At 37.2% G+C, this 17,509-nt stretch overlaps 1 protein-coding gene across 5 annotated transcripts in view; it reads left to right on the top strand.

Moving 5' to 3' along the window:
* Nucleotides 1–17,509, top strand: part of DCLK1 (doublecortin like kinase 1) — a 255,169-nt gene that overhangs the window by 187,274 nt on the left and 50,386 nt on the right. For 4 of the 5 annotated variants that reach the window (XM_037376521.1, XM_037376522.1, XM_037376523.1 and 1 more), the window contains 2 exons: nt 15,248–15,332; nt 16,696–16,804. In XM_037376521.1, coding sequence (XP_037232418.1) covers nt 15,248–15,332; nt 16,696–16,804 — 194 coding nt within the window. Of the gene's footprint in view, nt 1–3,616; nt 8,462–15,247; nt 15,333–16,695; nt 16,805–17,509 lie in introns of those variants that run through there. The other variant, XM_037376525.1, reaches the window with a different exon arrangement.

Here is a 17,509-nt window from a genome sequence, read left to right as displayed (position 1 = left end):
GCAGAAGGTTTATTCCCTAGGAGGTTTTTGAAGTTTTGGTGTTATGTGATAGACCTACAAGAGAAAAGAGGAGATGATTTCACTGTCCCCAGTGTTGAGAGGTGAGGTATTCCTGCCCTGAAAGAAGTGTTGGCTACTAGAGCCACAGTCTGGGGTTGAAGGTGATGCTGGGCTTCTGGCTGGTCCAGGTTTCTCTCTTTACATGGAGTTTGAGGGAGCTACTGCTTTAGAACTGAAATAAGATGCTGGGTCCTGGGGATGCCTGCTCAGCTGTGTAGTTCATTGGTTTTTCTGCCCCTTTCTTTGTGCAGTCAGAGGAATGCCTGTTCTCTCATGCCATGAGGTTCATGGGGTGCCAGTGATATGTACTGGGTCTGGAAGGCAATGGGGAACATTGACCCTAGCACAGCCTGATTACCTTGATGTAACTAGTCAGTCAGCTCTTCAGCATCCCCATCCATGTGCTCTGAGGGAGTTGTAGGCTTAGTATGTCAAAATAGCAAGGGGTTTGGGCAGGCTGCCAGTGTTTTTCCTGGGAAGTACAGGTGAGAGGAAGTCATGCTTTTAAATTCAGAGGCACAAAAGCAAGGTACATCTGCAAACTGAGGGATTTATCTCTGTGAATAGTAAAGTATAAAAATAGTAGAGATGGTAGAATTTTCAAGGAAAATATTCCTTCTAATTATGGAGTTCATCAGGCAACTTGGAATAGGGGTCAATCATCTTCCTGACATTTCATCACTTACCTTTTCTAACAAAATAAATTCTGGCTTTCCACTGTTGTAAATATAGCCCAAAATGCTGCTGTGGTACCTACTCATGAAAACCATATTCTTATAACCCTACAGACAAACTTTTGTATTCTTAAAAGCCAGAACATAAAAAGATAAAAGTTTTACCCTTTCTAACTTGTATATGTATGTGGCTGAGTTGTTTCCAGAAATTCAGAAATCAGTGAAAGTCATATTTTTATAATCGTGGGTGAAATTCAATCTATATTTGACGAAAGTGTGATTTGAAAGATAAATTTCATGGGTGTACTACATGGACTTGAAAGTGAACTAGGAACAATTTATCAGCTATCTGAGCCAACTATCATTGAATTATCAGCTTCTGACTACTTTAACTTGCAGGCTGTGTACTATAGTTATGCTTTCACGTAGTTTAATTCTTTCTTTGTATTTATTCTTAAAAAGGAAGTTAATATTCTTGGTTTTAAATTGTTATGTACTTATTGTGTATTTCCACAGAGGATTAAAACATCAGAAATTCAGGTTTATAACAGCTGAAGTAGAGAGTTATTGTGTTGCACATGCATATAGCTCTACCACAATAGAGTACAGTTAATGATGCAGACCCAGAAAAGGTGTCATGGCAATCACAATAATAAATGTACATAATAGCAACCTCAACATTTTATTTAGCTAGCCTTTATAATAGTTTATGAGCTTATTTCCCACTGTCTTGTAATCAGAGCCATTGCTTCAATTAAGGTGTACACATTCTATACTTTATACCTGGTTTTCTGTTGCTTGCCATTATTTTAAATGTGTTTCTTACTTCCCTAGAGACTACAATCTATAAAAGAATAAAAAATTAGATTTAAGGTACCTCTTGACTAATCAGACAAAAAAGTTTAATTCTATGTTTATGAGGAATTTTTGACTTGTATGTGGCCAAGAAATCTTATTAATTCAGCAAGTTTTGTCTTTTTATTAATCTATGCAAAATAAAAAATAGATTCTCCTCATATCTTTTCAGAAATACAGCTCTCTGGCTAATTATAGGCAAGGAAAATTCTTGCAGAAAGGAAAACTTAAAAAAAGTTTGAAGTATTTAAAAGTATATGACAAAGCAGAGAAAATGATCCTGAAATCTTGTGCGTGATTTTGCTTTAAAACAACCATAACATTATTGAAATTAATGCAAAAATATTCCCTAAGTATTGAAAGTCAGTTCTTACAAGTATCATCTTTGTAAGTTCTGAATGCTTATTTTTTTATATTCAGGGGAGGGAACAGTGACCTGGAAGATACTACTCAAAAGTTTGGGGTGTTACCTTCTCTAGCAAATCAAAAGATTCTTTTTTTTTCTGTGCTGTGTATTAGAAATTCCCAAAGTGTATATGCTCAAAAGAAATATTAATAATTAACTGACTAGTTGGTATTCAGAATGAGATGGTCTTGTCTGTTTAAAATTCTTCTTTTGTCTAGATTGTTCACAATATAAATGTATTTAAGACCTGATTTTCACTCTGCCAGTCTAACAAGTCTGCTACTGTATGTACACATGTCCATTGGCAGAATACGTGCAGAATAAGCATTCTAGGTAATGAAAAACCCCTTTAAGCAACTTAAATCCCCTTTATATCATGCCTGCAAGTAAAACATAAACCTGCATAGATTAGTAAGACCCTTGTAAATTTGAAATTTGTAAAGCATTCATGTTAGGTAGTCCTTGTTTTATAGTATAGCCTTTACTTTTTCTTTTTTTTTTTTTTTTTCCCCTCAGTTATCTCTCTGTGGTTAAAAAAAAAACAACAAAAAACCCCCCAAAAATCTCCAAAGATCAGCCCTAAAGCTCAGCCTTCCCATTCTCATGTGGTCTTGTATTTTGTCTTATACTTGTTCTGTTGTATTTTTTAAATATGCTTTTTACTTAAAGGAGCCCCCAAAACACCTTAAAGTTATCAGAGCTTGGCTATGATGTGTGCTGGGCACCTGCCTACTCAGCACCCCTCTAAACCATCAGTTATGTTTAATTCATCTTAAAAAGATAGTGCTCTGTCCTCTACTGCTTCTCTTTGCTGAACTTTCTTTTTCATCTAGTGCTATGGGGTATCTTGGCTAGTATTTTTGTGCTTTGTAGGTAGGGTAGGGCAGTGTATCATCACCTAACACCTCTGGCATTTGACGATCATCTGATCCATCAGAGGATGCTCAGAGTGGGTGTTGAAAAAAACAAAGTGGATCGTACACTCAGACTCTCCCTCTGCTGCCATGAGCTGGTTGCTTGGCTACCATCAGAAAGAGCCAGCGACGGGGGGATTTTACATGCTGCCTTTTTACACATCCACACAGACACAGAAAACCTGTGGAAATGAGATACCATTGTCAGTACAATATAGATAATGGCAATATTCTGTCAGCATTCCGGGGCTCAAGTGTGGCTGGATCCATGCTATATCACCCATGGGTGGCAAGTTTTAATTACCTTATACAAGGTAAGCACTTTCCTACTGCTGTTTGCAAAACAGCAAAAAGGGAAATATATTCCCTTTACTATTAAGTTCATATTGCCAAGTTTCCAAACAAATAGGAGACCCTCCAGAACAGGCGGACGTTGTTTTAATAGTGTTTAATAGGAAAGAATCCAATAAAAGAATAATTTCCTCTTAGAATATGTGGTACTTTGAAACTCCAGCTTTGTTTACTAACCGTCTATTTGTTGATTAAAAAATAATTTTATGACATTGAGCCAAAAATCTGAGTGTATAGAATATGTTTATTTTATGTTAAACAATATCTTCTGGTCCACAGTAACAGAAAGAATATGACAGTTGCAGTGCAACAAATCAAACACAATAAACAAATGTATACTGCACTTCATCTTACAGGACCTGTATCGCCCACTCTCTTCGGATGATATGGATTCAGTAGGAGACTCAGTGTAAAAGAGAAAATGGAACAATGTTTATGGTTTGTGATTTGGTGAAGGTTTAACATTTTTAAAGAGAATAGCTGCTAATTTACAGTAATAGTGAATCGCACAAAAGAGTTTTGCATATTTAATATTAAAAACACGGGGCCAAATTAATTCTAGCGTGTGGGGGTATTTTTGGCTTTACCACTGCATTTTAATGCAAGAATTTTTAATGAATGAGCCATTGAATATGTCCATCAGATACAAAACAGCATTGTGCACGCTTTAAGGAACAAAGATTGAATAAGGTGAATATAACGCACAAATCCATAGCGGGCACATCTATGAATAGTGCTCTTTTTATCATCTAAGGTACTGATTATATGTTCTGTTTTTACCATACGTATATTCATTTGGGTATGAACAGTTAATGAATACTTTGCTTTTACCAATGAATAGGTAAAATGCAGAAAAGAAAAATCCTGCCATATTAAATTGCTTGCACCACACTGTCTGATCCTGACACGCACATTTGGAACACTCTAATTTTAGTCTTTTTATCTAAATGAAAAGAGGATGAAGAAATCCCGTGTGGGCACTGGACAGAAAGTAAATGCTTTCAAGCAGTGTTCAAGTTCTCTTCTCTGCATTACCATTTGATGACTGTAAACAGAAGGGTGTTCACAGGCAACATGAATGTTTTACCTGGCAAGGGCTGTTAATACTGATCATCTCTGTGTTGCAAGTAAATATGGACAGATTTCTAAATGAGAAAATATGGGGACCTGCTGGCTAGCAGCGTCATCTGACACACGTGATGAGACCTTTTGGGAAAAAAAAAACCATTTTGCCTGAGAAACTAGTGATTATTTTCACTTCTGTTAAGGACAGGAACATCATTTTTTATTTGCTGTAATAAGACATCTTATGCATTTTAAAATGAAAGCCTACAGAAATGGCAGTACTGTAAATCATCCCTCTATTGACCTAATTTCTCTGTTTGCGTAATTTCTAGAGATGGTCATTTTGTACAGCATGAATATGCAAAACTCCTTTAGTGTTAAAGTAGGTCATGCATTATAACCAGTTGCTTAACAAATATCTACTAATTTTATTTGTTTTCTGCTGCTTTATTGTGAGACTCTTAGTCTAATTTACATAACAGCAATATTTCCCATCATATGTTGCATATTGCTTTAAAATTTATCTGTTGTATTTAAGCTGATAGTGTAGTGATCACGTTTTTACTGACTTATACCTTTCCTTTCAGTATCTCAAATAATAATGATTTAAGAATTAGAAATAAGTGTGATTCTGGTCCTCAACAAAAATCCATAGAGATTATATTTTTGAGCTACGTAGTGATGATTTAATATATTTTGCAATCAGGGAAATTTACTTAATAGCAGAAAATTTTAGCTGCCACATGCCAACTTTTAAATGTAGTGAAATAATTCCTTTACACTGATTTGTTCACGATAAAATTTGTCAGCTGGAAAATGTTGGCATGTGATGTGGCTCCACTGTACGAGTAATCATTTTCTTTATGGAGGATATTTTCAAAAAGAAGTAGAAGGGCAGCAGAATACAAAACTTACCTTCTCTGTTTTCAATACTTGGTTCCAGTATCACCTGGAGAGAAAGTCATTGATCTGGCAGGTTTGTTGAAGCAGTTAGGTCGTTTCCTTTTGAAATGCATGTTTTTCCATTCCTGCTTCAGACTTCAGATCTAAAACTGTTCCCAGCAATAGGAACAGTCCCTGTGTCCCCCACCGCACCCCGATCCTAAAGCTGTCCTGTTCTACTGAAAAAGTTTGCAGCTGTGAATTTACTTGCATTTTTGCCTGTTATGAAGGTATGTCTTTGCAAAATATCATTACTTAATCCCAAGAAATGCATATTATGTAAAGGTGCATTGGGATTAGTTTCCAAAAATTCAGACAACTCCACCAGACTGATACTGTAGTTTTGAAAATTGTTTTTTCCTGTAAAGAAAAGAAATTACAGGAATATTATTTTTCCTCCCCTGTCCCATGTAGGCTATTGCTGTTTAAAGCAGTTCATTAAGAATGTTTGTTCTGCGCAGGGAGCGCAGATTGCCAGCAAACCTGAATCCCACAGCTTTGCTTAGTTGTGGAAAAGAAAAATGGACCTTATATCAGTAATTGTTATCATAGCGAGTTCTCCATCAAGACTGTTTCAAAGAATATGCTAGTCCATAACATTTAATCATTTCAACATATGACTTGTATTAAGGGGCTATTCAGGGGCAATATGTATCATTAATATTTCATTTAAGGAATGAAAGTCCCTTGGAGATTGAAAAGGTACACTGTTTATAGACTTTGAGATCCCTTTTGTGTGGAATGTAATTCCCATTATACATGAGCAGAATGAAATGTTTCTTTTAAGCAAGACCAGAAGGTTTCAGTTTATGGGTGAAACTGAAATTGTGTTTCTTGATGCTGTAGTTCTGCTTGCAACAGCACAGGTTTTAGTTTGTCCCTAGATTTCATCGACTTCATTAAATAACAGAATAGCTTAAGCAACTTTATAGTGTTTGAACCTCTTATAGTTCTCTGTATGCTGCATTATTTGTGCCTACTCTAAGGTGATTATGATGTAGCTAAAGAGTCTTGTATAGATTGTGAATGCTTTGCTTCCCTTTGAACTTTATGAATCCTTGTGATTATTTCCCTAATGCTTTCTGCAACTTTCTGGGTTTTTTTTAATCTCTTTTCTTCTTCTTTTACGCAACAAACAGTTCACATGTGAAGCACAGAATGTGTATGTTTATATTTATACGCACATACACACACATACATAGATTAATGGCTTTGAAACCCATGCACAGTTATGACACATTTGTGGCTTTAAACAGATATGTGGGGAAAATGTCTTTATGGGAGGATGCTCATCTGGTGGGATTTGCTACAGCTCTGTTAAAGGCAGTGGAGCTGCACTAACCTGTACTTGCTGCGCAGCTCCCCCGAGGAAGTCTGTACGGTTTTAAGAGATCTCATGTACATCAAGGGCTAAGTTCTGCTCAGTTTGAACTTAGTGGCAAAACCATGATTGACTGCAAGATGGGAAGGATAGGACCTTATACCCAGATACATATACACAGACAAAACATTAATCATAAATCTGAAATGGTATTATTTTGACACATTCAGACTTGTGTCTCCTCTTGAACGTCACTGTTTCTTTGTTGAAATCAGTAAAATCTTTAACATTCATTATCCACTGCAAAAATTGCTTTTTAATTTGTAAAATATAATTCAGCAACAGCACATTATATTCAGTTATTTTTCTCTTTAACCCATTTTCACAGGGCATATATGGCTGTAAAATGAAAATTCTGGGGCACTAATATTGTGGCTATAAACGTATATTATAAGAAAGGATACCATAATGTTAGACAGCCTTGAAGAACACCTGGGTTGAGATTGTGTGCTGTAGCAATTTAAATAAATAGTCATTTTTGCTTTTACAGTTTCATACTGTGATGTGAACTTTATATAGCACAGTATGTTACAAAAGATGTCCTACAACTCTAAATGTTAAAATGAATTAACAGTAATATAGAATATAGAAAACAACCTCTGATCAACCCAAGTGTACTGTTTTGTTAAAAATAGTAGAGAAATGAACAAACCGAAAATCTTTATGGTGCTAAATTACCTCAACACTTGATGAATATTTAGATTAATGTTGTCTGTGCTTTTTCTTGTATCCAATTAATGGTATTCAACAGAATACAAGATTGTTCTTTATTTAATATTCACTTTCAGTTTACCTGTTAGTGACAGGATGAGAACTTGTAACCATGAGTGATGAATAGAAAAATAACCTTATGTCACGCAGCCAGCAGTAGCTTTACATGCAGAGCAAAGCAAGCAAGTGGTTGTCACACTCCTTGGAAATGGGGGTGCTGGCCCCCAGGAAACCCCTCGGTTCAGAAAGCAGGGCTTGCAGAGCAGAGCAGAGGCTATTCTGAGCCGTATTTGCTGTCATTAACACCTTTCAGCTGGCTCGGGTTTGCCTTTTTCGCCATGCACCTGGTCTCAGGCTGGCTGAGCGCCCTAACTCCCCGTGGACGGCAATGGGTATGTAGATACATGTGTTGTGTATGCACACATTAGCGAAGGGTTAAAAACACACGCGGTGCACACATACATAATTGTATGCATTTTAGTGTCTGTATTTGCGCATGTTGCTTATATTCAAATTTGCTTAAATTAACCCTCAGCAGTGAAGTCTGAAAAAAAGCTGTACTGTATTCAGCGTGTACTTGTTCTCTGATGTTATATGAGGTAATTAGTTTGTGGTTTGCCCTGCAATACAGTGTTTTGGAATTTGGACTCTAGTGAAAGAGGAGCTAACAATGTTTGTGCTAAGGCCTCTTCATTTTGTTAGTTGCACTATGATATTGTAAATATTGGCACATTTACAACATAAGTTTAAGATTTTACGAAGTTATGCATACAATTATTTTTTTTAAAGAAAAGTGCTTGGATATTTGCTTTTTAAAATATACCATTTTTGTATTAATGTGATGCAGGAAACCAAAAAGAAAGCTGTTGATTTATCAACAAAAAACTGTAAAACTTGCAAAAAAAATAATGCTGATGAATGTTTTATTTCATATAATCAGCTGAAGAAAATCACCTTCATTTTTGTGCCATTGTTTCATCATACTGTGTTGTACTTGTGTTTCATATTTGACCACGTCATCCTGTTGCAATTTGTTGTTTCTCTAGATTTAACATTACTGTAGATTATTGTAAGCGATGTAATAAATATATTTAAAAAATACGCACTGTTCAGTGAGTTTATTTTGGAAACATGATTAACAGCTTTAAAAAAATACTTGCAGTTGGTATTGCTTGTTCATTTTGGATCAGCATTGTCCATCTAACAGTTCATTTAGTATAATCATATGGGATCCATGCATCCTAATGGGTTCCTTTAGATTTTAGATACATTCAGTGTCTTTTTAAATAATAAACTGTGGGCTCTAGTGTGTGCATACTGAAGATCCTTCAAGGAAGAATTTGGTTTCTAACAGGTCTTTTGGAGACAGTAAATATACCTGCCTTGAATTGCTTATGGGTAAGTTTGTGTGCACGCAATGGGGTAGATTTGACGTATGAAGTGAGAAATTAGTAGATGATCCAAAGCAAAGTACAGCTCCCTGCTGACAACTCAGCTATAGCAACACTCCTCTTAAGAAAAGAATTAGGAAAATATGCCTGTGAAAATCTGAGAGTACTGAAACGTACCCACAGAGTTTTAAAATAAGTACCTTGTTTTCTTGATATATCTTTCCGCTCTTTAAAAATACATATCTATAGCCTTTTTATTTTTTGTTTGGTGGGGGCGTTGAAAGAGAGATGTTACAGTTTCTGACATGTCATCTGCCAGTCTGATGCTTCAGCTGATGTTCAGACACTCTCCTAGAGAGATCTATGGTCCTGATAAAAGTTTTAGTTTTGAAACCATCTTGGCTGCTAGTAAATAGGTCTGCCTAAAAAAGTTGTACAGACATAGGAAGGAAACAGTACTGTAGAAATGACGAAGAGTAGAAACAAAATAATTGAGGTTTCTGTCCCTACCAAGTAACAGTTAAGAATGCCAGGAAAGCTTTTAAAATGCAACTCAAATAGATTCAAAATAGAAGTGGTGATTGTGCTGTGTCCTTAATTAGGTGGAAGAAATAAGAACCTCCTTTGATGGCCTTTCAATTTTTGTTCTGTAGTTGAGTGGAAACTTTTAACTGTGTATAACTTTAGAAAAGGAAAAAGGAAACCTTCACATTGCATCACTGCATATGTAACTTTTTATGTTAACCACAGTATGGATACAGTAATGACAGGTCAGCTTCCGATACCATGAATCTGATACTTTTTTTTTTTTTTAGATCATCAATCTTTTCTGGAGAATGCCAAAGACTGAGTGACCCTACAGTCTGAATTATGGCTCAGCTTTGGAAGCAGCTGTTAGGAGCTAGGGGAGGTTGGATTTAAGTTTACTGTTAAATACCATATAGGAAACTGTATTGGTCTTTCAGAATTGCTTTGTTGCACAAATCAAATGAGTATAAAGGAGTTGATGCTGCAGCTTAATAAGAGGATCCTAATAAAACAAAGTGCTTCAGCTTGAAAATTTAACTTTCAGTCTGTTAGCTCCATTTCCTTGCAAATTCCCTCATTTGTCCCTCTATCCCTCAAAGAAGAAAACCAACACAAGTTCCTGAATGGCACACAGCAGATTGTTGCTTGTGTCATTCGAATTTAACTCTTCTCCAAGCTGTGTAAATCCTGAATTGCATAAAAGAAAAAGAAAAAAATAATTTCCCTATGTAGGGCCTCTCAAGTATCTAACTAGATAGGGCAGGACACAGAATGGTGGATAAGTAGTAGAGCAGGTTTGCATATGGTTTTTGTCATTCCTTTCCAGATAAAGCAGTTTATAAATAAATTTGGATCTCTGTCAGTTTAGTGTAGTGTCGAATTTGAAAAGAAAACAATTGCATAATTTCTTTTTCTATACATTGAATTCCATTGGCTTCCATTCTTTCAGCATGAATATTGTGGATTTGATGTTTCTCCATGAAGTAATTTTTTTACCATCTCTGTACTGTTTACATGAAAACTTTTTCCCCCATCTCAGCTGGCTGGGCCAAAAAATGTAAACCATTAAACAAAAGAAAACAAAAAAACCCCACTTTTCACTGGATAGAGCTTAGAGAGGGAGTTTCAGTGCAACCCTTTCTTCTCTCTAAATTGAATAATAAAAAAATAGTTTGTTTTCTTAAAAGTTGCATCAAGATATATTATTTTACTGTTTTAAACCAGCTGTTCTCTGCTTTCCCTTTTGTTCTCTGGAGATGTACCATTTTGTTGTATTAACTCAGTTTCTTGCTCTGGACTGCTACATGTTAGAGGAATTTTTTGAGCCCTTCAAAGTCCTTCAAAGCGAATACCTGCACTGGACTGTTGTCTTTATTTTACCATTAACTGTGATGATCTTGAGGGTAAGGAATTGACTATGTCAGGAATTCATGATTGTAATTGACTATGTCAGGAATTCATGATGGTTACCTTGCAAAGGTTATTTATAAACAGACTGAACACTAGTATGGGCTCCAGAAGAGGTGAGCATGGTTGCTTAACTGTTTAGTTTTGGCTTTCATGCTTTTCATCTTTGCTGAATTGAACTTATCTTACACATATTACTGACACACATAGGTTTTGTATGTTTTTTAAATTCCGTAGAATTCTTCAGAATAGGGAAAATCTTAGGAGACATCAGTTGAAGGCATTAATAATTCCCTTATTCTGCACCTCCTTCCTGAATTTACACTTTACTAATTTTACTTTTTACTTCATTAAGCCTGTTTCTAAAAGAGCAGAACTCTGCATGAGATCCAAACTCAGCGTTACACCTGTGTGCATTTCTGTTACTCACATTTCATCCAGATGCTTCCTTCATGCTAGGAAAATACAAAGGAATCTATTGTTGAGAGACTTCGTAGACTCCATGTGCGCTAATAAAGGTTTTGAGAGGTTTGGAAACTATAATGCAGTGTTTGGGGTTTAAGATTCAGGAATCTGAATTGCATTAACAAACTTCCTAGTCGTACTTGTTTAAGCTTCTTCTCGTAACTGCTGATACTGGTAGTCCACAAGAATAATTCCTGCTGTTTAGTTGGAGTGGAATTTTGAAAATAATTTAGGACAAAGGTGAGTATGAGGAGAGAGAAATTACAGTAATATTTATTTTTTTCATGGATTTAACACAATTTCCACTGACATACAAACTATTTACAAAACAGTTGCTAAATAAATCTCCCAGTGAGACGCAGATGAAACACTATAGTGCTAATGTTTCCATTCACATCAGTGAGATGTGTGGTGTGCTGGCCATCTGTTATATAGACCTGAATAGGATCTGAAATCCTTACACCAAAGACCTGATTTTTTTTATGCCATCACTTTTATGGAGGTGTGCCATAAAAATGGCCATGTGCTGGCAACCTGTGCAACTGGACTCCTTTAAATCCATGTAAAAGTGATGACATTTCAAGCACCTCGGCATCTCTTAAAATTAAAACAGCTAATTGCATTAAGGTCTGTGTGTTGAAGAGATTATACTCTTGCTTAGAGTTTGTTTTCCCCCCGTCCCCATCTGCAATATCCCTGATGGGGTCCACAGCTGTGAGAGCAACAGTGTAGACAACAGACTGCCTCACGATTGGCAAGCCAACTGGAAGGAACACCGAGACCCACAAGGATTGCTGGACCCGGAGGGCTTTCAGCTTGTGAGAACAACGAGCTAATTAAAGTCTAAATAAAGGAATGTTCTTCTAGCTGAAGTAAAGATAAATAAATAAGTGCCTGCATGTTGTTCCAGAGGACTGAATAAAGATGAAAATATTTGTGTTGTGTTTAACTAGTAACGTCTCTTTCATTGTGAAAGGGGGTCGGTCCGTCAGCAGACTTGGTGAATATATGAAAATGTACAGTTCCTGGTTTATTTTTAAGCTGTTGTTTTAATAGGAGGTGTTCAGCAAAGGAAAAGTGTGTGTTTTCTTCATATTTTTCAAGTCATTTAAAAATTTTAAAGTTTTCAAAATCTCAGTATGTATTTTTAGCAAATGTCTTCTTAGCTACTGCTTCCTTGTCACTGGTGAGCTCTGCTGCTCACATGCTGGTGCTTTGCACGCAGATCTCACTGAAGGGGCTCTATGCTTTGTTTGCAGATCTATGGTACAGTATATGCTGCTAATGCATCGCTTTAATTCTTCAATTATGGATATCATCTTAGTCTTCCCATTCTTATGTGGTATCAATAAGAAAAGAAAAAGGGACACTTAACAAAATAATCTCATGTTGATGTTTTATTTCCTTTAAATTTTCTATGGGCCACTTTTTTTTTTCTTTTTTTCTTTTTTTTTTTTTTTTTTTTAGTTTAACTAAATCTAGGCTAAATACATATTTAGGGAGCTATACATCAAACAGATATTTAGAAGTGAATTTAATTTCATTTGTGTTAATGCCATTAAGACTTTTTATATTTAAAGTGAAGCACTTAACTGAAACACTTTGCTGGAATGAGCCCTCAAAGGAGTCTAATTTTGGAAGGACGAAGCAGTCATCATTCTCAGCTAAACCTCATCTTAAGGGTCCTTGAGAAATTAAGTTCCCAAATAGAAATTTGAGTACCTCTAGGCACCCATTTTGAGAAGATGTGGCCACCGAGTTAGGTCTCGATTTCTGTGTCTCCCCATTTTCGCATATGAGAACAACACGTTAAAGACTCCGTAAAGAGACCATCAGACTGCTAGCAGAAAGCTGCACCAGTGAGTAGTTAGCAGTCTTCGCCTAACGTTGGCTAAAAAAGTGTAATCTCACTATTTAAAATGCAAAAAACTGAACAAAGTATGTGTTTGATAATCTGTTGAAAATCTAGCACTAAATTTTTTGTGGTGTACCCCTTAAATGTTGTAAAGATTCATTCTTGATTTTGCATGTAACAAATATTAAACATATTTAAGTTTTAAGTCCTTTAAGAAAATACTGTGGGGTGTGGAAAAAAGTAAGAAATTGGATCCTGGTCTAGGAAAACAAACAGACACAGCAGAATGAGTAGTGAAAACATGTTTTTGTGCTTATTTTACAAGCAGGAGTGTAAACGAAACAGTTCTCTCATTACATGTGTATAAAAATAGGCTTTAAGAGTGACTTCTCCAGACATGAGAACTTCTAGCATTTTCCTGTTACCTTCATCCTCATCTGCTCATTTGTTCAAAAATGAACGAGAGGTAAGTTTTTACTTAGACGTCCCACAGAGTTTAGCACAGGAATAGAACATACATAAACACATCCTAATCATGAAACAAGGGCAGCAATATCTTAGCGAGCTGCACAAAATCAGTCAGTGCTCACTTCTGTTGTCAAGAGGCAGCAAAAGTAGTCCAAAAACTGATTAATGCAATTTTTAATTCCGGCCAAAGCTCAGCAAAAATGCTTGGATGGATGAAAAGAATGAGCTGTGGTTGATTAAAAGAGAAAAAGAGCAAAGAATCTCTTGGTAGATGGGGTGCGCAAGCTTTCAGGATTATTTTGTGAAAAATAGGCCAAGTTCAGCCTTTGCTGACCTTAATCTATTGTGGGAGAAATTAAAAGTTAGACTATTCAAATGAACTCAGTATACTGGCCAGCTTTTAACTCTGCTGACAGCCTTCTCCCTGGCTCCATGCTCTGCAAAAATCCCAGCTGCTGCGTCGTTAGTTCCTCTTGCTCCAGCCATCAGCTGTGCTCTGCGGTGGCAGAGGAGAGAGGTCATTCCAAAGGAGCTGTATTAAATTTGTAAAGTGGATTGGCAGCCTGACTGTGGGCATCTAGATACCTCACACACGCAGATAAGAAACTGGTAGTGTTAGTAACATGCAGTGCCACCAGCAATTTATGTAATATATAGACTGAAGGGGGTAATTAAACACTGCAGCACTTTGTAAGCTTTCAGTATGCAAACCGTGTGAACCTGAGAAAGTTTTAGTTTGGAAATCCTCTGAATGCTTCTCACTCATGTTGCAACATGAAGACGTGAGGAAGTGCTGGGTTTTGCTGTAAGTTTAAAGGGCCACTGTTACATTTCTAGCTTCTAGTTTGCTTTGAGGATGGGAGAATCCTGAAGATATGATGGTGTAATCATTACACAGCACAGGATAAACATTTTGGGTGAAATCCACCTCATGTGCCTGTGTAGTTTCATCCATCTAGATTGGTGATGAAGCAGTCTTCCTGAAGTACATGCCTAGAGTCCATACGTAACCGATAGACATTGGTAGGTGCTTTGGAAGGCTTCCCTAGCGAAATCCTGCCTGCTGTACTTCTGGCATCCAAGCTGGGTGGCTGTGAGTCACCTTCCATGGACTACAGAGATACTGTCCTCCCCCCATTAAGTGTATAGGCAAATGTAGACACTTGCTGTACGAGTATTTAAAACGGAGGTTCAGGCTGATGCCTCAAGTGAGCTATACCTAATCAAATGCTTTTCCAAGAAAAGCAAACGTTATTCACCCTGACGTTTTATTTTCTCCATACATTGCCATAATGATTTCTGCCTTCTAGAACACAACTGGGGAGGATTTCACCAGAGGGAGGTTTGCAAAAGTGAGGAATTCTGCCCGTAACAAAGCCAAATTCGGTCAGAACAGACGTTGGTGCTTCTGGTGCCTGCTGGGTTAACGGTGTTGCTGAGAAAACAATCTCCTGCCTGCAGAGGGCATACAGCTCCTCAGTTTTCCCTGCCAAGTGTGCGTGGAATAGGGAGAAACTGATGGGCCATACATAACAGCATTGCTGCACGTGATGGATCAGGGATATCTCTGCCTATGCAAGGATATCAGAAGTGCAATTTCCGTGGAAAAACTGGACTCTTCCCAAGCATCCTCATATCCCTTCACCAAAGTAAATTGATACTTTACATAGGGAACACTGAATCCTTTCCAGGACGTGTGTCCAGCAGGAACATGCTGCAGGTACTCCTGCTCCTTAAAAATCATCTGTTTTCATTTGTGTCTCTCCATTTCCAGAGCTCCCAACACAGTGGCTCCTCTACCTCATTAGCATCCACCAAAGTTTGCAGCTCTATGGATGAAAATGATGGACCTGCAGAAGGTAACATTTGAAGGCTGACATTTCCAAGCAGTCAATGTAGTGACAACAGCAGCTGTGTAGGAAATGAGTCATTCTTCCTGCTGGAGAAGGTGGGAGCATTGCGGGCTGGATGACTCTCCATGAGGAAGCTCGGCAGCCTTAGCAAACCACTCAGGTTCACCCTGGATCAGATCTGATCTGGACATCGCTATTCAGAGGTGGTTTTGTTGCAGCATACTCGAGATACCAGCCCTGCAGGTGACACAGTGCTGACTGTATTATTTTAGTAACTTTTTCTCTCATCAGTCATGGTACTAAAGAACATGCTGCAGTCCTGGGTCTTTACTCAAAAATGGTTAATCTTACCCTGTACTAAGGCTTTAAGGTGCTGGCTAAGGGATAGTGCCTGCTCAAATACTGCCAGTTCACTCACACGCACATATGCGTTGTATGTGTATGTTTCCCTCTGACCGTAACTGTTCATGCCACCTGTGAATCCAGGCAAACCCCAGCCTCCTTGTATCATGACATTCACATTTCATACTAAACTGGAACAAAGGACAGATAAAGATACAGTTAAAAGCACTGCCTTAAAGTGTGTAAATTCAAGTCACATTTCTGAGAGACATTTCTTTTATGGTACGGTATTTATATAGTAGTTTGTATCAGCTGCAGTTTACAGTCAGCTTTTAGAGGCATGTTAGGTATTTGTAACACACTATTTCAAATACATTTAAAAATAATGGTACATGAATGAGCACTAAAACACATGAAACTACAAACTTTTCTTATGCTTAGACACTGTGTAATGCAATTTTACCAAAACATCTGGTGCCCAGGTTGCATGTGAGGTAGTATTATTGAGAACATTTGTTTAAAAACTAAATATTTAATATTGGGGGAGGGGGAGAACTAGCACTTAGCACATGAGGAGTTTTATGGATGTCTCAGTTTACAGGATGTAATAAAATAAGTGCTTGAGTGTTGGACTTCTTTGGTACATATATTTAATCATGCTGTGTCAAGGAGTTCCAACCCTTTTTGGAGGCTGGTCTGCGCTTGTGCAGATCACAGAGGCCTTTTCATAATTAAAAAAATACAATTTTGGTTTTGTCCTGGGGGCATATTGCAATGGGAATGGTAAACTATGTAACACTCAAATGGTGGTATGTTTGAGCCCCCAGAAGTCTTATTTTTCATTATTGTATCTGTGTGAAACCTGTTGAGTATATACAATGTCAGCAGCATGGTTTCACTGTACAGTAAGTGAGATACTGACTCTGAATGGTTTCCAGGCTCCTAAACCATAGACTTAAAATGCATGTTATGTGCAACATCTGTGTTTCCTTCACTAACAATAAAAATGTACTAATGATTCTTTCAGAAGTGTTGGAGGAAGGTTTCCAGGTTCCAGCCTCGATAGCAGAGCGATATAAAGTTGGAAGGACTATAGGAGATGGAAATTTTGCTATTGTGAAGGAGTGTATAGAAAGGTGAGGAGGATGATATGCTTATGACTGTAAAAATAATCATTTATGGCATGCTTTTTCTATGTCTTTATTTGTAGAATATAGAATATGTAATAAGGTAATGTCTCAATGCCAGACAGAAAAACTAGGTAATGCCCTCTCATATGAAAAAAAGAGAGTCCAACAGACAATCTATGAGTTTAATTCTTTGTAAGCTTTATATGGTTTTTTTCTTCAGAATGCATGATTTTACCAGTTCTTTGTGTTAAATCAGACCAATGAAACATTTCATGTGTAGGGACATTCTTTAAAGTTGTCAGGAAGTTTTGTGTGTGCAGTGCAGTGGTGGTGGTCAGCATAAAAAGCTGACTGGATCCATCTATTCTGCATCTGACACTGAGGAGTAACCTCTTCCATGTTTATCTTTAATTAAATGGGCATCTATCTCCTGCTTGCCCACTTTATGCCATTATATGAGCTCCATCCAACTTTAGGAGCCTGCGCTCAAAATCTAACTTCTTCAGTGCCCTTTACCATTTTGATTTTAGACACCTACTCCAGATTAGAGAAGGCACAAGTCACCTCAAATGTCGGTGTTGCTGAAAGCATCCATGTTGACTAGCTCAGGTGTCGGTTTCTAGATCTGGTCAGGCAGGTCATGAGCCTGGTTTGAACTGGATCGACCCAACATTAAGAGTGTAAAAAATAGGGAACAAAAGCAGAAATGTC

The sequence above is a fragment of the Falco rusticolus genome, chromosome 2 (genome assembly GCF_015220075.1).
Source record: "Falco rusticolus isolate bFalRus1 chromosome 2, bFalRus1.pri, whole genome shotgun sequence".
Lineage (NCBI taxonomy): Eukaryota > Metazoa > Chordata > Aves > Falconiformes > Falconidae > Falco > Falco rusticolus.
The sequence above is the reverse complement of the archived record's forward strand: the minus strand, read 5'-3'. Positions and strand labels throughout refer to the sequence as shown.